Below are 20,809 nucleotides of genomic sequence, written 5' to 3' on the forward strand. Positions count from 1 at the left end.
CCCACGGCTGGTGGCAGCGTTCGCAACAGCACACCATGACACATTTTCACCTGCTCCCTCGCTGACAGAGGATCGTATAACACCCTCACCGCCCCACCATTCTCTCCCACTGCTCAGACTTCAATCTAGGGAGATCACAGTTGGCAAGACCAGCCAATCACGTTGGATCTAGAAAAACGACATCTAGGACGAACTCCATCCAAGTTTATGGTATGTATACCTTGGACGACTACTGTGGACACAGACCGCAGGCACGGCCATGCATCCATGCACACTAGAATGCAGCTATGACTATGCTATAGCGATCTAGCAGCTTGCATAGCCGTCCAGTTTGAAACCCCTGACGTACCTCAACACCTCTGCCATTAGTATACAGAGACAACCTATGGAACATTTCAGTCCAGCTGGGCACACATCAAATCTCTGGCACTCGCACCCTATCCTAAAACCACTAACAGCACCCGCCCATGTGTCTGACCCCGGCTGCTTACTGGAGCCCAGCCAGTCCACCTAAATCCTAGCCTGGCAAAATGCACACACGCATCTTAAATTAACTCTTAGAATCTCCCACAAATGGACTGCAGTCACAGAGGGCGTTCCAACCACAAAGCACATTGTGGCCATACAAAAGGGGAAAAGGGTGCTATATAAATGACGAATTCAATATGATTGAATTGAATTGATATTTTATTTCTATCGCGCTCATACACAGGTGATTCAGAGCGCGACAAGGCAAGGGCGGGGAGCAGGGGAGAAGCAAAACAGCGATCTTACTAGGCCCAGTGACATTGAGAACGCGCAAGTGCATGGGCAGTACAATACAATACAAGACATTTTGAAAGTGGCGACTTGGGCATACATGCAAACCTTCTGTAGGCACTACTCACTAGATTACAGATCACAGTTGGCGGAATGATGCAGCATTTGAACAAGCGGTTCTGCGTAATCTATTTGCAAGTTAATTCCACCGCCCACATGTTACAGGTGCTATAAAATTTCAGAGGAGTATGGAGGAAAGGGGATGGGAAGTAAGAGTTTGGAAAAATTAGTCAGCATAGTGACACTGGTACTCTTAGTCCATAGTCTTCCCATTTACTCCATTCACCGTCCCACCATAAAGGGACTGACGTTTGGGCAGGGTGTGTTGGGGAGGTAGCATACAGGGCATGCCGAGGCATGTACATGCTATACTAAAGTTCCAATATGCTGCCTAGCAACACGCTGCAGCCCGTCCCCCATGCTGTGGGGCATCCCAAGAGTATGGAGGAAAGGGGACTATGGACTAAGAGTACCAGTGTCACAACGGTGATTAACCTTTGAGTAATATTGCATTCAGATTTTGATCTAAAAGTAACACATGTTAATCTGTCTTTGTTGATTTTACTGCAGCTGTATTTTAAGGCAAATAAGAAAACGAATGCTAGAAGAAATGCATTTAGCACCCATGCTTGCTGATTTACACATTGTCCCTTTGCTTAATAGGGGTGCCTAATAATATTAATCGTTGTGAAAGTGGCAGCTTATACACAGTCCCTGGATAGGAAGGGCATGCATGCAGTGAGGCAGATGGATTTGTTGAGCAAAAACCTGTGATCTTAGGTAAACAGGAGTTGAGATCCAGGCATAGGCAAACAATGGCCATTAGTAGGTGTAGTGCTATACTTAGCACTGTGATCTGGGGCAAACACTACATCCTGAGATCTTAAATTGGGAGAAAAGCAGGCACGATTCTGCAAATACCTTGGTGTGTATATCTCATTTTCTGGGTGAGGGTGGTATATAACATCATACATATTGTGTTTCTTTGCCAATTGTTTATGCTCCCCTAAAAGTAGGTTCTATTTAGAAATCTATCAACAAATGATAGTAGATGATCATTCACATTGGTTTGGCCCTTCCCTCACTTCCATAAGCCACACCTCTGAATACATTGTGTATTTATGCTTCTGTGAACACAAAAATACAAAACCTTTCATGGTGTTTTTTACTGCCCGTTTTTGTCATGAAAGGACTGTGTAAGCTATTTCTTACTTCCAAATACTCACGTTCAACCGCGTTGATTTCCAAACAATTCAGCTGAAAACACCCAGTGTAGGAAGCCCTTACACACCAACGCTGTATCAGGCGTTCCGGTCCCTAGTGACCCACGTGAAACTTGGATCAAGCGTGAGACAGAGTTAGCATGGATGCCATCAGGGGGTTGCCTGTTGCCCTGGCCCTGCTTTTGTGGCCCTTGGTTCCGTAATCTGAAAGCACAACGCTGCTGTGGACTGCAGGAAAGAGTCTTCTTTAGGACCCTGGTTACCTTGGCCCTCCCCTGCTCCATCAGGAGAAGCCTAATGGCCGCTGCGGGGGATGGAAGAGGTGTAGGATGTGATCACCCCACTTCCCTCCATCTCTGCGACTCTACCTTAAGTGCAGGAAGTAGCAAGGCCGGCAGAGGGCGCAATAGAAGCAATGGCCAGGGAGCATTGCCTGCCAGGTCAACCCTGTGGAGATCCGCGGACGTGCCATCTCTTCCCAGATAAGTGTGGATAAGAAGGCATGCGGGTGTGGTTGGCTGGAGGGTACGGCGGCCGTTTGGGACATAATTCAGGATTCATAAATGCATATACTGCATACTGAAATGTATCCATTATATACTGAAATGTATCCATTATATACTGAGATGTATATACAGTATACTGAGATGCATGCATTGTATATTGAAACATAGGAGTGAGCAGTTCCTGCACACGTGAAGCTGTACCTCTCTTATAGGAGCGTGCAGATGAGGGTGCAAGTGGGTGGGGCATGTTGACGAGCAGCACCTGCACATGTGAAGCTAGAAGCATCTGCGGCTGAACCTTAAAGATGGTGACCATGCCATGAGCACAGTGTGCTGGGGCGGTGGGGGGCAATTCTGAGGCATTTGAGGTTGTACTTGGTCAATGATGGCAGCATCGACACATGCGAGGCAGAACCATTCATCAGAAACATTAACTTGCATTAGAGAACATATGTGGGATATTTAAGACTGCATTTCACATATGATTGCATCAATTGATGATCGTGTGAGACTGAACTCTGCATGTGGTGATCACACAATGGAAATGAGGCGTTAACTGGGCTTAGATCGCACTACTGGGGCATTTGGCTCTGGTTTGCATATGATGGCAGCAACTTGACATGCAAGGCTGGGTATTATGTGAGGCTGTGGATGGGAGCCAGCAAATTGAGGGTAACTGCTGCTAAGAACAATGTTATGCTGCTTGGCCCTCGCCACTTGACCATGAGTCAAAACGTTGCTGCTCCTCTACCTCAAAGGCCTGCCACTTCCTCTGGTGATCAAGTGAAAAAATAAATCTAGTTTTTCCTTGGGATTCAGAGCTAGTTTTCAAGTCCCAAATTGGGAGAGTCATGAAAGTGACTATATTAGACTTCAAGAAATTCTCCCTTTCCTCCCAAAAGAAGAGCATCATGGAGTGGTGGGCCTCTGAGCACCTGAAAGCGGGAGTATGTGAACATGTGCTCTGCCTTATCTGCTTGAGTCCAGAACGCTGCAGATTATGTCTACTGACAGGAGAACCAGTATTGACATTTCAGCATACACCCCTTTGGCTGCCTCTGCTTACTAGAGTGGTGATCTGAATCCTGTTTCTCACACTGAAGCGCCTTTGCAAGACAGCCCCAACATGGCATATGGGCCAGACCAGTCAATGTGCCCCTCACATTGCCTTCAGTCATCTGAACAGAATCCTCTGACAATCCCAAAATGTATATCTAGCAGTGACTCTAGCGTCTCAGTGCGGGCGCCTCGCCTTTGCCAATTTAGAGTTAAAATCTCAATACATTTCTGATTCTTCATGAAGCACTTAACATGTTCTTATCCTGTTAAATCTCTTGCTCTATTAATCGCTATTTCAGCCCTGGACGCCATTGCGTTTGCATTGTTGGGGATTTTAACTCTTAACAGAATCATTGCATACATAGAACGTATATAACGCCTTCTCTCTCATTGCATGATCTTTCTGGGGATTTTGAGGTTTCATCTTGATAAGTCAGGCATTACGTTGCACCGGGCACGCGAGGCTGCTACAGGCATAGAATGACATTAGCTGCATTTAGTTGGCATATTATGCCAGCACCTGAGGATGTGGTCTGTATTTAGCATACATCGACTGCATCTTGTGTAAACTGGTTATATTAGGCTGCACTGGCAAATGCAGGCAGTGCCCATGGTGTATGCTGGTACTTGGTGTGCCAATGACATATCATGAACCCACTCATGTCATATTGAGGCAGCACCCGAGTTACAGCATGTCTGCTTTATTTAACTATTTTTTATTTTATCAATATAAAGATTATTTGATATTTTTGACATATCCAATGGTACTTCCTGTGATATCACCCGGGTCGCAGTGCTGTGATGTCACAGGGGTCAAAAGTCACATGACATCACTTCATGTGGTGGCTCTGAGTGTGTGTCGGCACTTCTGCTACACCTGGCATTTTGGTGAGTTGACGTCGCTGAGATTTAAGGAATAATATTTGCAGAGTCACAGATAAACAAGCACTGGCAAAGCCAATTAGGTTTGCCTTCACATTTTAAATGGAGCCTCAAATTCCCGATTAATACCATCATATGGCAAAAAAGCCACCATGTGCTGAGTCCAGATGCCCCATTCATGTGCTACATAAGTTGTGAGTCAAACGAGTGCTGGTTGCCTGGGAAGTTTACTGTTAAATGTTTGCCCGACAATACCTTCACTACAACCTACGAAAATAACCACCTTTTAAATCTGCTTGAACATCTTCTTTTTGTCTTAAGTCAAGTCTACCTTACCACCACCTTCCCCACCAATGAAATTGCTCGTGTGTATTTCCATCCTCATTTTAATTGTGTGTGTCTACACAATTTACAGAGCACGCCATAGCCCTCAGGCAGCAGCAGGTTGCTGTGTGAAGTTTAGGAAAGAGGGGGCTGTGAATGGGGAAGAGGGAAGGGAAAGAGAGGAGCTTCCAGGGCCATGCCTGCTGATGTGGGGGAGTGGGGTGGGGGTGCAGTGTGCCCGGAGAAGGAAGAATAGCTGCTGAAACTCTTCATAGTGGTTCAGACGATGCACAAAACCAGCGTGAGCACGCGACTGTCTTGGGTAGAAACCATGGCCTTACCCTCTTTGCCACCACTTCCTGGCTTTCAGGTCTACCTTCTGGTGAAGAGCAGCTGGGAGGAGGATCCAGACAGGAGGCCAGACTTCAAGAAAATTGAGAATACCTTGGCTAAAATATTCAGGTGAGTGCCTGGAGCTGCTCTTGGGCACCTGGCCCGCAGGTTTGGATAATAACAATGCATACAATAAAAGCCCCCTCAAGTATACAAAGAAAGTATCTGAATATACTATCAGTTTCAATGATTATCAAATGTTCATTGACATTGCCAGTAACATGTTCTTCAAATTAACCTAGTTGCAATGGTAGCCAGTCATTTCACCGAAAACAAAACAGAGTGGTTCATTTCACTGAAGTCCTTAATACCGAAAAACACAGAAAATATTAATTAAATATACACGGGGTAGTGGGTTAAAATCAGTTGGGATGGGGTTAGGGTGGCATTTTCATGATAGAAAAACCAGGGTCTTGAGAGGGCCCCCCCAATTTAAAAGAAAATAAATTAGGTGTTTTTCGGTATTATGGTCACAATGAAATGTACCACTCTGAAATTTTGGTTGGTAAAATCCACATATAACCGTTGCAAAATGTGTTTTATTGTTTTGATGTTTCATGACTTTTACAAGCAACCATATATTGGGTTTTATGGACAGATGGCTATGGTTTTTCTTTGGATCCCACCAGAATGCAAGGGAATGAGAGCGTGAGTATTCAGCAAATCCAAGAGGCACAACGGTGGAAGGAATACGTTTTCCACAATGCCACATGCTGTGCCCCAAATACTGGAAGGCATTTTCTTCTGAGAGGGGGCTGGTGTGAAGCCCTTAACCAATACACTGTGCACATCCCAGGTGGGCACTCACGAGGAGGGAAGGTGAAGGTGTGAGATATCTTTGCAAACAGAACACCCCATGCCCTGCTTTAAAGTACCAGAGGGCATTACCTTCTATGACGAGGGGGCTGTGGTGCCGTCCGCTCCATGCCATCAGCGCATACTACGTGGGCACCCACTGGGAGAGAAGATGAAGGTGTGAGAGAACTATGCAAACAGTTGCAACCGGGTCATCCCTCAGTTGAGCATTCATATCGGCGCCTTTTGTTTTCTGTTATGTTATGTTATATGAATTCATGCAGCGCACATACGCCAGAAGGCATCTTGGCGCTAAACAGTCGAGGTGAAGAAGTGATTAAAGGGGTAGTCCAGCTAAAAATGTTATTTAAAAAATGGATAGGCAACATTAAAAAAAAAATACTAGCACTTTTTTTTTTAAAACTTCCTATGTAAAATTTTGAGCTATTCAAGCTCAAAATTCGCAAAAGCAAGCACATGGGCGCATCCATTTTGTGAAATGGATGCCCGCCTGCGCTGGCTTTTGCTTTTGCAGCACTAATGAAGGAAAAGCCAGCCAGCTGTAGTAAACAAAAGCTACCGCTGGGTGGCTTTTCCTTCATTGGTGCTGTACGCGGAGGACGGGGACCGGAGACCAGAGCAGGAAAGCTGCAGCTGAATCTTGGTAAGTGCTATTTATTTTATTAAAAAAATAAGTACTAGCTGCGTTTTTTTTTTTCTAAGTTTTCCGGGCTGGAGGAGCCCGGAAAACTTAGAAATAAAACCGCAGCTTTAAGAACGTTGTATTTATGTTTGTGGTCGCTTTTGAAGCGACCGCACACATAAATACAACGTTATTGTGTTTGAAAACGCTGCGGTTTTTCTTTCCGAGTTTCTCAGGCTCCTCCGGCTCGGAGGAGCCTGAGAAACTCGGAAAGAAAAACCGCAGCGTTTTCAAACACAACCGCGTTGTGTTTCTGCCTGCTCTGGCTATCACTTTGGGTCTCCGGTGCTCCCCCAGTGGAGCACTGGAGACCCAAAGTGAAAGCCAAGACACCAGAAACATATCATTTTAATAGATAACAGTGATCCAAACAAACAAATGTATTGAATGAATTACAAACTCAATAACAAAATACCACACCTATATTAAGAGGACATTTCCTTCAAACAGACATAGTGAAAAACAAAGATAAATGTAGTATTGAACAAATATGTTTCCACAAGCCCTCTTTCATCAGATGGGAAGAATGCTATTCCTTCATCATCTCTGACCCCTTTCTGATGGCGTACACCTCAAGCTTATCTCTATTAATCACGTCCCTGCAGCGCCTCCTCTGGTTCCACGCTCTACTCAAGAAATGTGCTGCAGAGAAGACAACCCCTGGGTCGCCCCTTGACTGTTACACAGGTGTTGCTGTTCTTATCCTCCAGACCCCTTTCTCTCTAGGTTCTACCAGAAGATCACATACCCTACTGAGCCCCGGGGTCTCTCTGTCTTCATCATCCGTTTCAAATCAATTACATCGGTTCTACGCCATTTTGCAGAAGTATATTACTCCATGGTAATTTACTTCGACAAAATAAGTCTACATTTCTTTTTTCCTTTTTTTCTAATGGGGGATCCCCAATCCCTCCTTGCCACCACTATCATCCCACCCCCACTCCCGCCCAACAACCCTATGCTCCCTAATTCTTAAAACACATAAATTATTACTTTCATAACGAAGTGATGTAGTCAAAGTAAATTACCACAGAGTAATTTACTTTGGCAAAACAACAGTATATGGAGTACACCTTCTTGACAGAGTAGGGCCTTTGGATTCATCCAAACCCTCCCCCTGGCAACACCAGTGCCAATTCAAGACGATACTCTTATGGAAGTCATACGAGTTTTCAACTGTGACAATGCTTGCGGAGTACAGTACCCCACTCCCAAGAGCTTTCTTAAGAAAATGTTTTCTGCCATTACTAAATCCAGGACCACATTTACTGGCCAAACATCAGCTGCGCAAACTCACCCTTCAAATGCCTGTATCTGATAGATGAGGACAGCTTTAGGCGTGGCAGGTGGTAATGTTTGCAGAAGAGGTGCAGCACGCCTCCAGCATACTGCCGAGGTGCGGTAGCAGCCTTAGCATGTTGTTCTTTCAAGTCAGGGCTTTCACGGAAGCAGACACCCAGATAGTCATATGTACAGAATCACTTCAGGGAGTTTATGAATGGATGTATTGCGCTTCTACTGTGACTGTTCCTTACAACATATATTTAGATACCCCGGGTTTAATGTTCAATTGCATTTCTGCACAAAATATATCCAATGTAGACACCATGGTCACCAGCGCCCTCCCGGTACTAGCCACGTCGTCAACAAACACTAACACTTGGGACACCCTGTGAAAATCGCATCGGGGTATCGACTACACCGTTGATGTAGAAATTGAACAGGTAAAGGGCAAGTAGCCAGCCCTGCCTCACCTGGCTCTATAATGGGAATGTTTGTGTCAGTTCCCCGTCCAGTTGAACAGCACCCTAGCATGATTCATCATGGCTTTTTAGTAGTGATGGATCTAACCAGAGGCATTGAAGCTCCAACCACAACTAGGCTTGGTAGATAGACTCGAAGGCCTGTTTCTGGTCCACGAAGGCCAGGCTCAGTGCTCCTCCCTTTGTTTTCACATTATTAGTTATCAAAAGTTATTAAGAAGAAGATACTCTTCTACTGTTCCGAGACCTTCATGTAATCCTGAGTGACCCCAGGGGACGATCTTCTCTCCACCCTATCCTGGAGCCTCTCCAACAACACCGTCCCATGGAACTGTGAGGAGAGACAACAATGGCCCAAAACAGGCTGGATCCTCCCTGTCCCGCTTCTTGAAGAGGCGCACAATTATCGGCGTGTTCCAAGAGGATGAAATCATGTCACCATCCATGATTATATTGGACACCCTACACAGTACAGGTACCCAAAAATCAGGCTAAAATTTAAATATGTGCAGGCTCACAAACTCTGGGACCCTTTTTACCTTTCATAGACTTTAAAGAAGAAGGTCACCCAATGCTCTTCCTCAGTAAATGTATCATTAGGGCTTCAGCCTACTTAATGTATTTATTCACTAAGCACCAGATTAATCACACATCTTTTGATCTACCTGGACCCATCAGTCTCTCCAGTGCCAAGATTTTCCTTTCCACTTGACTGAGCCTAATCAAGCATTTATACTCTGGATTTAGGAAATCTGCTTTTGGTGGACTTTACTGGGTCTTGACCAAGGTGATCAGGCACTAGTTTAGCTTTTGGTAAGCATCATCACAATTAGCTTTCAGGGGTGCAGGTGCCTTAATTGAGACACGAGAGTCTATCTCTGTGATGATAATTTAAAATCGAAATCAGAGGTTTGTGATCTGATTCTACTATGCAGCAAACCCCCATGTCCTCGACTCTGCCCCAAGCATTAGTGAAGAAGAAACATAAGTGCATAGTTCACTCTGTCCCCTCTATTGAAATGTGGACTAGACTGGAAGTTGACCAGTCTCATGTCCGACTCCCACATCGGAATATTCCACTTCTGGTGAGCGCTCACAGGGACCAAGGAGAAGGTTTGAGATATCCATGCAAACAATTCCAAACTGGTCATCCTTGAATTATGCATTTATATTTGCACCTAGGCATGCTCTAGTCGAGAAATATGGAGGGAATGCATCGCCACAGACCCATTGTAATCACCAGAAATGTACCATCTTGAGAGATAACAGTGATCCTAAAATGGAACCCAATGGCTTCCTATGTCCAGAAGTTAGACGTTATCAATATATTATGCTACGAGTTGGCTTTGGTTGGGGTGTCACTTCACCCAGGTTTTAGGAAGACAAACTATCCAAATTAGGAGAAAGGGCATTTCTCTGACATATTTGGGTGAGGAATTGCCCATTTGGATTGATAATGTTATCAAGGTTTTTAATAGTTGGTGACCAGTTCCAACAGATGGATGGATGCTTTCTTAGGGGAGACTTGAAGTGTGACTCCACCGTTTCTGGCTCTCTGAGCATTAACAGCCTTGTTCTACTGATTGCGATAACACATAGTGTTCGTGATAGATGTTTGTGCATTTCAAGCACTGCAGCATGAATTGAAAACAGTTATTTGAATGCTCTCAAAATTGATGCAATTCAGCAGAGTGTGCCCAGTTTCTCTGATCTGCTATTGCTCAGATCTACCCTGTGCCTGTTCAGGGGAGTCACTGCATCTATGCAGTGACATGTCCATATCACAAGGGAGCTCATACTGCTCCAGAGTGTAATGTGTGTCTTCTGAGCAGTTACGGGTAGACATACACATACATGGCTACTCGTTGCCAAATGTTGGCCTTTTTTGTATGGGGGGAGTGCAAATAAGTAAATGCTGGCTACCATGCTGGCACGGCAGGCGGCATTTACAATTACAATTAGATGAACGCATGGTAGGCAGCATGTATTCATAATTGTTAACGCTGCCTGCCATGTGAGCATGGTAGGCAGCGTTTAATTGTAAATGCTGCCTGCCATGTGTGCACGACAGGCAGCGTTTACAATGGATTCCTATGGAGTCCGCCTGCTTTATGCTGGTGCATAGTATTTGCATAGTATCGAAATGCATGCCGGCGTAAATGTGGCATTTGTGTGGCAGAGAGGAAATGAGAAGGCGGAAACGCTGGTTGTTTTCTGCCTCTCCTCTCCGCCATAAAAATTGATGAAAATGGGGAACACTGTGAATTGTGAGCATAAACGTCCTAGGAAAATGTGCACCAAAGTGTTCCCACGTGCATGTGTTGAGTCCCCATTACATCTATGAATAGTGCAATTGGGGATATGATATATCTCATATTTTGGAACATGGTGGCGGCTGCTATAAAAGTGGTGGAACCCAAAGTAGTCGCTTTTGTGTGTGGATTGAGTTAGGATTTAGTTACATATTACTTCAGGAGATATGGACCCTTGATGATGTGTATCTGCAAAATCTTATAATGTGTTCAGAGTAGGCAGAGGCTCCTACTTTTCAGGGACATTGCAAGTGATCTGTGCATTTTGATAACTTCCCATCTAAGAGTTGGCTTGGTTGAGATTTTGCAAACTTCCGTCTTGTAGTGGCCATTGTATTAATGGTAGTTTTGATAGTTTGAACATGTTTATTTTGTTCATTTCCAGTCTCTGCTGTTAATTATACCTTGGACAGTCTGGGGGATGTCTATTGTTCTATATTAGTGTAGGTGCAGCGCCCTAAAACTGCCTTTCTATAAGACGGTAACTTTAACACTTGGATATCATGTAGTTAGGAAGAGGATATAATGCTCACAATGACTGATTCATTGCTTAATATGAGACAAGCATATCTGGGCACCTGTCAGGGAAACGAGCAAGGCATCACGCTGCTTATTAGCGTGATGGCACATTTCTAATGATGCGATTATCAGGGATATTCAGTCTCTTTTTCCCAGATATGACTCTCCCACTTGCTTTTTCATTGATTTATTTCTGCTTCAATTCTCTGTGAATTTGTATTTTTGCCTTGATTATATGGCCATCACTGCCCGATACGCTTCACGTTTGGTGTCTAGTTGCATCCGCTTAAGGTTGTCATTGTGAGGGAATTCTTTTGTTAAAATACAAAATGGTAGCATAATCCAGTGCAATGATCATTTCCTGAGCTGTTGCACGGGCCCTGCTGATCACGGTTCTATCTCACCTCTTCGCGTCTGTTTCATCACTTTTGGTGAACCGCCCATTTTGCTATATTTTTTAGGGAGTTGTGGTAAGTGCATATATATTGAAGGTTTTTAGGGTGATGTGGGATGGTGAAGAAATTGAGAAATGGCAGGGGTCCATTGAGGAATACCCACCATAAAAATAATATAACCAAAATGCACTGAGATAGCCAACGGGAGGTGAGATGGCCAACGGGAGGTGAGATGGCCAACGGGAGGTGAGATGGCCACCGGGAGGTGAGTTGGCCACCGGGAGGTGAGTTGGCCACCGGGAGGACGTGTGCCAGTTCCGTCTATAAAAGGAGTGAAAGAGCTAGAAATCAATTGTGATAATTGCATCTCCCCTTATGATCAATTACGTTTGGGGGAAAATGAAACCATTTAGAAATTGCTTGTGAAAGGTAATGTTAGGACTGCCATTTACAGAAATGATCTGTATTAAATGAAAATCTAAACAGGGTCAAAAGAATCTTACTGTTCGCTAAAAGCAAAACTTCGAATGGGTTTTTCCTCTTCAGGCAGCACTGGTTAATGGCTGCAAACTAGGTTGGGGCGGATTAGGACTGGGAATCTGAGGGGTTTGATAACATTGGAGTGATATGCTACTATTCAAACAGGGCCATTGCGATGAAGGCTGCGGGATGCTGCTGTTATGCCTCATGACTAAGTGAAAAAAGACTCTACTGAGTTTAAAATCCTCCAGTGTCCTATGGTCTGATGGCATCGGCGCTTTCTGTTTATAAACTAACGTCTAGCTGGGGGTCTGCTGTTTTGCCTAATCTTTATGGGAACTGCTGCTGCCAGGGCGACAATTCCTGGGGAGGAGACGGTATATTGGCTCCAATCTTTATGATATGTTCTCAGAGCATCCACTCCAATTATAAGGTTGATCGTCAGATGGACGCAGGGGGCAGAGATCCCGTCAGAAGATCCAATTGAATGGGACCAGGGTCTTGCGTTGATTCCCTGTTGACAGTTGGGCTTTCGTGGTGGAATGTACACAACCTTGAGTTAGTTTGCCTTGAAATATTTGGTTTATTTATTTGCATTACAACCTAAGAGTTATTTGCACTGTTGTTTTGTGGATTGTATCACCTCATTCAACAGTGTTAACAGAGAACTATTATGGCAGCAAGTGCACGTGTGGCATACCTGCCAATTTGTTAGAAATGCTCCTGGCCTTCTGCACGTATACTTGGAGGTTTGTCTGTCTTGGAAGACATTGGAAAATACACCGAGAAGCTATACTTCGAGAGGCTTAAAGCAGGGGAGCTGTATGCACCGCACATTTCCAAACTATATTTCACTGACCTGTCTGATTGTTTGGCAAAAGCAAGGTGCATCCTCCTCAAAAAAGGATGTTTCTAGATGGAATCCATCACCGTTCTGCACGCTGATGAGTGTGATCGATCGAACACATATTGAGCGCCATATAGAGTACGTCTAATGGTTGATCCATCAATCAATCAAAAAGGGGAAGCTGTCTTTTGTAAGGGTTATTATGGGCAGTTCAATTGGTGCATAGGCAATGCCAAAACCGAGCTTTTAAAATCTCTGTCATTTGTGTGCTTGGTCCAATTGCATATTCCATTGTTCCACTGTTTATATAAATAAATAAACAAACAAACACACACACAATAGTCCCAAATAGGCATCAAAATTAAAACAAATGTTGGTGCCCTCATTGTTTATATAGGAAATCAAGGCTCTCTTAAAGTTGTAGTGATCAATAAGGCATAGAGAGCCAAAGTTGCTTCCCAGATTGTATTTGGAGAGGGAAAGATGACACTTTTGTTGGCTTGGTTGAAGGGAGACCTTGTGAATGTTTTCTACGTTCAAGGAGCTGGTCCTCTATTTCTGCCATAGGACTTGCGTTGGGGATAGTTTCTGTCCGCAGGAAGGATATATCCTAAAGGCTACGCTTAATACACTCTGTCAGAAGCACCTTGGGACTCTCTAATTAAGGCTCATCCTTACTTTCTAAGCACCCTTTGTGTCCTTACATTGCAGATTTGATAGGAAGGAACTAGGAGCTGAGAAGGAGAATATTAATGTGGCTGAGCTCCATAAGCACTCGAAAGAAGGGAAGAAACAGTGCAGTTAATGGCCATGTATTATGCATGCAGTTTGCAAAATGTGCTGTGACGGAAAACACGTCGACAAAAGTATTTGGTCTTCTATCCGCTCAGGGCCATTGCCGCTTTTTCTTTGATATTTGGTTAGGATTAACATGGCAAGGTCCATGCGTTAATACCCCAAGATCATCTAGGTTGAGCATGCAATGCGAGCTGTCTATAGAGTCGCCCCGGTATGTTTTATGACCACAGCTCCACGTCGTCTGATTGCACCAATCTGTGTGTAAGAAGACGTCACAGCCCCTAGCAAGCCTTTAGAGCCCTGGCTAGAGTGTTTCGACTGAGGTTTACTGCTTTTTGAAATCTTTAGTGACCAGCCACGAGCCTCCAGTTGGAAAACGCAAAATACTTTATTTTACACTATTTACAGAGTCTAGTTACTGTTGGACAGGAGCGTTGCTTGGGGTGGGGGGATTAGGGGGCTAAAGCCCCAGATATTTTGGTTGTAGCCCTGGATAGACGTTCAGGGGCTACAGGCAAAAGGCTAGCTAGCCCCGAATCCTGCACGTCCCGCCATTAGCGTAGCCCGGATCTTTCCAAGACCTAGCAACACCCCTGCTGTTGGAGATTTGTACTTTGAGATCACCCACCTGACTCCCTCACCCTCTTCAGCTCAGACCCCATGTGACCCACTCAGAACATTCACTTCAAGCATTCACCGGCATCCTTCAGAGCTGTCAATCACACACCTGCACCAACATTCCGCCTGCATCCTCCATATCTGTCAATCACACCCATGCACCAACATTCCGCCTGCATCCTCCATATCTGTCAATCACACCCATGCACCAACATTCCGCCTGCATCCTCCATATCTGTCAATCACACCCATGCACCAACATTCCGCTTGCACTGCTGGACGGCCAGCAGGGCAACACATTCACACCCTGTGCACAACAGTAGGTCTTCGGGAAACATGGTGAGGTGTGTTGATGACAATAACTAGTGACATGCAACTGGTTTTATTGGTGAGTGAATTATCACACGCGGGGCCAGATTACAGAAACGTGCACGGTATTAGTCGTAGGTCAAAGTTTGCCCTAATGCAAAATACATTGGTGCCATATTAAAAAAAAACATGCACCATGGCAAGCGTATTGTCTCATGTTATTAGCACTAGAACAAACATCACTCTATTGCACACAAAAACCTGTGCTTTCAATGCATTTTTGCACTAGGGCAAAGTTTGCCCTGGTGCAAAAATGCATTGAAATGAGATGTTTTTCGCAATAGGGCAATTTGTAGTCTAGTACTAATACTGTGCAAAAAAGCACTTGCACCTGTGCGAAGTTTCTGTAATCTGGCCCCACAACTGATGGCAATTGTAAGTGTTATGAAATCTGATTATTAATTTCTCTTATAATGGCATGTGCACATTTGTTTTGCTTTTACATATTCATGTTTGCATGTGCATGGTTTAATGTAAACTTGACAGCAACTCAGAGCAGATGAATTGGGGTGCCCTGGATGCGGTGTGAGCAGTCCTAGTCCTAATGAGGCTATTATGGGGCAAGGAAGTACCACAGTTGTGTGTTTCTCAGCGCATCACCGGCAGCACTGTAACCACTAGAGGTTGCATCAATGCACCGGCTTTCCTGGGCTCTTATGTTGGAGCCCTCCTCACATGTGCTCTAACTTCCACAGTCAGACCAATGAGAGCTACATGGATACCCTGATCCGGCGCTTGCAGCTGTACTCCCGGAACCTGGAGCACCTGGTGGAGGAGCGGACAGAGCTGTTCAAGGCTGAGCGGGACCGCGCGGACAGGCTGAACTTCATGCTGCTGCCGGGGTCAGTACAAGAATCTGTCATGTCAAAGTATATCCTCTATTATTGGAACGACCCTTGACGAGGTGAAGTCTTCTAGATATCATTGAATAATGGCCCCGAAACTCTACAAGTTTTGGAGGCCATTTCCATTAATCCTCACTCTGTGCCAGGGCATAAATGTCACAAAAGTTGCTCATTAATATCGTTGGACGGGAACGGTCCTTGGCGTTATCCTTTATACTGATTGCCAACATTTGGGACATGATATGTTACTGAGGCGATATCACCAGCAGAGAGGGGCCGATACTACTGTTAATGACCCGCTGCCCAAGTTAAGGGCCTGAGCGAAGCAAGGATACCTTGATGTAGCCAGCGGTACTGTAACTGGCAGGGTCGGCCCCCTGCCAAGGGTCTTATGACCATTATCCCCCAGGTAGCTCACACACGTGCCAAGGTTGTGTTTGAATTAAAAAAAGAAGAAGAAAATGTTACGCTGCTGCCCGGCGCTGTGTAGTGTTTCACAATATTGTTTCCCTTGTTGTTGACTGTACCATCATCAACAAGGAAAAGACAATTTAAAAATACTGGGTGGCATCAGGCAGCAGCGTAAGAATTCCCACCCTTAGCACCCACGCATGATCTTCGCAGGTGCTTTGGGGGAGGCCTGAGGAAAGGGAACAGGGTGCAGGCTGAGAAGCACTCCGGCTACTCAGAACGCATGCTTGTACCACTGAATATAGCGGGCTAGCTCCCCCTTCCAGGGTGCCAATGAACGATTATCCGGCAAGAACAGTCTCATTGCAGTTCTTGAGAAAACAAAATTATATTTCCTATCAGCAAATACCATGACTGCAAGATCCTTTCCTAATATTACTAGAAAAAACTTAGTACCCACCAATGGCATAACTTTGTCAGAACTCAATTTCCTGGACCTAAAAAAGCACAGACAATGGATGTAAGAATTACCTGTGCTAGGAATCCCTTCCGGATTACCATGAAATGATCGAATGGAGAAATTAGCGTATTTTCTTTTTTTATATTGCGGGAGCTCGGTGGCACCCCTTGCCCCTGCCCACTCTCCCCCTTACCTTAACTATTACCCTTACCCCACCCCACACCTATATTTTTGTAAAATGGCCGAAATTTCGAAATAAATTGGTAAAATAATTTAGTCATTTCTCCATTCGTTATTTTAAATTCGATAATTTTTACAGACACCGTCCCTTCGATAGTGCAGCTCTCCACATGCCAAAAACATACGTGGAAATGCCAGAGAATAAAGGCTTTCCTTCAAATCTTAATAGATGGACAAGAGTTCCCTTTTGTGCTGGGGTCAAATAGGGGTCCCTCTCCCTACCAATAGGACCCATTGCATCAATTTATAGAGGCTAGGAAAACCCAATTGCTAGCCTTCTTTTCTGTCTGTAAAAACTTTACTCGTTCAGTCTTTCATCACAACAGAAATATTGCATCCTATGTGTCATCAATTAAATGTATTATGTTTACATAATTACTAGGATGGGAACATCTAAAAAGACACTGAGTAATCCAGCAGTACCCTTTTAGTGACCCTGAGATGTCAATTATCTCAGTGCCTGTGATGCTGATGAGGGTCTACTTATGCCAAGGTAATTCTGGTTCTCCCAAAATGGCCATGCCACATGCAGCAGCCACATTTCAAGATAGGTAATCATGTTCATGGTCATCTCTCCCTGACTATCACATCAAAGAGCTACAGCAGATCCTGAATCTTTTTCAGAAATTGGGAACCAAGCCATTATTTCCAGGATCCACCCTTGGCTCCACCCGTTTTTTTTCTGGTAGACGCTATGACTGTTTTCATTGGCTTTTGGAGGGAGCATGGATTCTCCTCAGGGAATGCAGGCTAGTCTTCTGTCCTGCAGGCTTTCTACAAAGCAGTTTGAAATATAGATAAGTCTTTGGGCATCATGCAGATTAAGCTTGATATTCTGGCCTCTGAACACCCCACTCTATAAAGAGGGAAAAGTTCGGAGGTAGCCACAACTTAGGATACTGGTTTGTTTGGTCAGAGAAAATCAGGACATACAGAAAGAATGTGCAGAATCATAAAATATCTGTGTAGAGTACCATCTATGGTCCACATCCTTAATACTGTGTATGGGTGTTGGATCTTATTATATTTAAGTCCCGTTATAATTATTAGCTCATGGATAGGAATAACAAGGTGTTTGACCTTGCCGTTTGAGGAGTATGATAAAACATTATGATATGTAAGACTTCTGTTCATCAACCCGTGAACGGTTATTAAATCCAATATTAGCCTAATTGATCGTTTATAATCAATCGAATGATACATTTGACCGAATTCGGCCAATACCATCTGATTGATTGTAAAACATACAAAACATGTGGAGCGGGGGTCGCAGCGGTGGCAACCGCTCCCCACGTTCAATATTTTTGGTCTTGGGGTTGCGAAGGAGTCCCCCGATTCGTCAACATGGCAACGAGGGACTGAAAAAAAAAGAAGAAAGGGGGACCCTGCGGCGTCGGATCTGACCCGTGTTAGAGGGACGGATCTGATGCCGCAGAGGTGCAAGGGACTTGGAGGCGAGCAAGAAGGTCAGTAGGGGAGGCGGGTTTGGGGTTGCCGTGAACAATTATCAGATGACCAAACGATCCCAAACCATGAAATCCTACTGCACAGCAGTCTTCACCATGTGGTAGGTCCTGATGAATCCTATTCCTCGTCCTATGTAAGTGTTATCACATGTTCTACATTGTTATTTACTCTGGGAACTGGCTTTAATGTGTAGAGTTTCTGGAGGGTGTTATTCAATTGCATTGTTTAATGCACCTCTGCTTATCTAAGGGTTTCTTGTGTATGTATTTTTAAGGCCAGTGGTGAAGTCCCTAAAAGAGACGGGACGCGTGGAACCAGAACTCTTTGAGGAAGTCACCATTTACTTCAGCGACATTGTGGGCTTCACCACCATCTGCAAGTACAGCATGCCCATGGAGGTGGTGGACATGCTCAACAGCGTGTACAAGAACTTCGATTACATCCTAGACCACCATGACGTCTACAAGGTATTGCCACCTTCCACCAAAGTTCTATGTTACAAAGCTTTCTAAAGTGCATACTTTTACTATCCATGTGGCCTCTTGGTACCGAGGACCCAAGACAACAGTAACGGTCTGAATAAAAGGTAAGTCCAATTAAGGCAGTGTGAAGCATCAACAGTTTAATTCCCCAAACCAACAGACTGCAATGAAACACACATGTGTACAGTTTATTGTTACTAGCTCTGTTTTCATTATATAAACATTGCAAGTTACTTTTGCGTGCTCATTTCCTTCCCACAATTAAGACACTTTCAAGTTTAGTTCCACAACTGCATGTCCTAATAGCCTTATAGAAGTCAGGAGGGGTCATTAACACTTGGGATAATGACCATTCCCCAACTCATAACTTGGGGGTGGGTTATTATGCCGTGAAATCTCCCTTGGTCTCTAAGAGATTTTCCATCAGGCCCCGTGCAGAGTAATCCACCAGCGCTGCGAGGAGAGAACTAATTAGAGGGCACACCATATACAGCTGCCAGCTTGCTACCGGGACTTCCTTGCAGTACCACCCACTGTATTCAGATTTTTATTTTTTTATTTTATTGTTTTATGGCAAAAAAATGCCTTTAACGTTCGGAATTTGTGGCAATCGCGTTACAAGCAGAATGAAGTGAAAACAGCTCCCTCTAAACCCCATCCTTGCAAATAATATGACCAGTCCTGTCAGACATTTCAAGATAAACTATGTCTGCCTGGCGAGAACTGGAGGCGTTCCCAGAGGCGAGCAATAGCAGAAGATTGCATCCTGCAGAATAACAGAGAAACAGCTTTGCTGACCAGGACATTCAGCAGGGCAGAGGGGAAAACACAGCGCTAAGTGGAAAGACAGAGCAACATGACAAAAGATGGAAAACTTCAGCACAAAATGGTAGTGGTAAGTAAGGTTACAATAATACAAGACAAACCTTTCCGCCCCCCACAGGGTTCATGTGTCTGCAATCTTTCTAATGAGACTAATAGTCACAGATAACTTGAAACATTCATTTTCTGTTTAATGTGGTTGGATTTTTTCCCACATAGGTATACCAGAACAATTATTTTAACAATGTTAACTTTCCTTTACAAAAAGGCACTTTGAACATTTAATAACATTTTCCTAACTCGCTTCCACTTAAAACTAAATGGTTAATTTCATGAAATAAACTGTTTACTTTATGGTTTAATCCTCTTCTTTTATTGTAGCTGCACCTTCTGCCAATCATAACTGATAGAAATGTATTCTTAAAATAGCTACACGTGTGTCTAGGACCAAGGCATGCTTGTTTCTGCCCTACCTCATTATGCACGTGCAGGCTGACCGCATTGCCATAGACAGTAGACTGCTCACTTTCTCCAGCATTGGATCTTTCATAGATTCACATGTTTGAATATTCCCTGTCGCCAGACCGGGAATCCTTTGTGATTTAAAAATTATTATATATAAACATTATTTCCATAGAAAAATGGCAATGAGAATTGCCCATTATGTCCAATGAGACATTCACTTGTGTAGTCCCTCCACCTCACGTTGGTCCTTTATGACCCTAACCAATGAGGTAGCAGGGCTTAAGCGCCACCCCAGGCAGCCAACTTCAGAGTTTTCACTGCAGTCTAACAGACAGGGGGGATCCCAGCTCTCTGAGCTTTCTTCGATTTTACTATCTTTAGCTGTTCAAGCTATATTTCGAATTTTATTCTGTCTTATTCATCTAGTCAAGGGATACCATTTGTGACTTTCTGGGATCTGAAAGCACAAGATTTTAATCTTTTTTCATCGAGTGAAGATTTACTTCACACCAAGGCTGAGAAAACACCAACTGCCAAGAAGCCTTGTTCAAGGATTGGATTGCAGCAGCAGATGCAGAAAGAAGCTAGTGTACAGGAGGGATCCACATGAACAGTGCATCTACTGTTTATACCCTCATGATATTCACCAGTGTGAAATCTGTAAAGCTTTCCCCAACAAGACTTTACAAGAAAGGCTCAGGAGGCTAGTATTACATTTGGAGTCCAAGTTCCACTCCTCAGATGAGGAATCTGCCAAAACACCCCCTGTTACATCTCACAAACAAGCTGAGAGACAAACTTCTAAAAGAAGG

General features: G+C 44.2%; 1 protein-coding gene across 1 annotated transcript in view; it reads left to right on the plus strand.

Moving 5' to 3' along the window:
• LOC138580055 (guanylyl cyclase C-like) overlaps positions 1-20,809 on the plus strand; it is a 493,661-nt gene that overhangs the window by 432,811 nt on the left and 40,041 nt on the right. The window contains exons 18-20 of the mRNA XM_069650291.1: positions 5,184-5,275; positions 15,471-15,647; positions 18,503-18,695. Of these exons, the coding sequence (XP_069506392.1) occupies positions 5,184-5,275; positions 15,471-15,647; positions 18,503-18,695 (462 nt within the window). The remainder of the gene's footprint in view (positions 1-5,183; positions 5,276-15,470; positions 15,648-18,502; positions 18,696-20,809) is intronic.

The sequence above is a fragment of the Ambystoma mexicanum genome, chromosome 3p (assembly GCF_040938575.1).
Source record: "Ambystoma mexicanum isolate Mex_15411 chromosome 3p, UKY_AmexF1_1, whole genome shotgun sequence".
In the NCBI taxonomy this organism is placed as follows: domain Eukaryota; kingdom Metazoa; phylum Chordata; class Amphibia; order Caudata; family Ambystomatidae; genus Ambystoma; species Ambystoma mexicanum.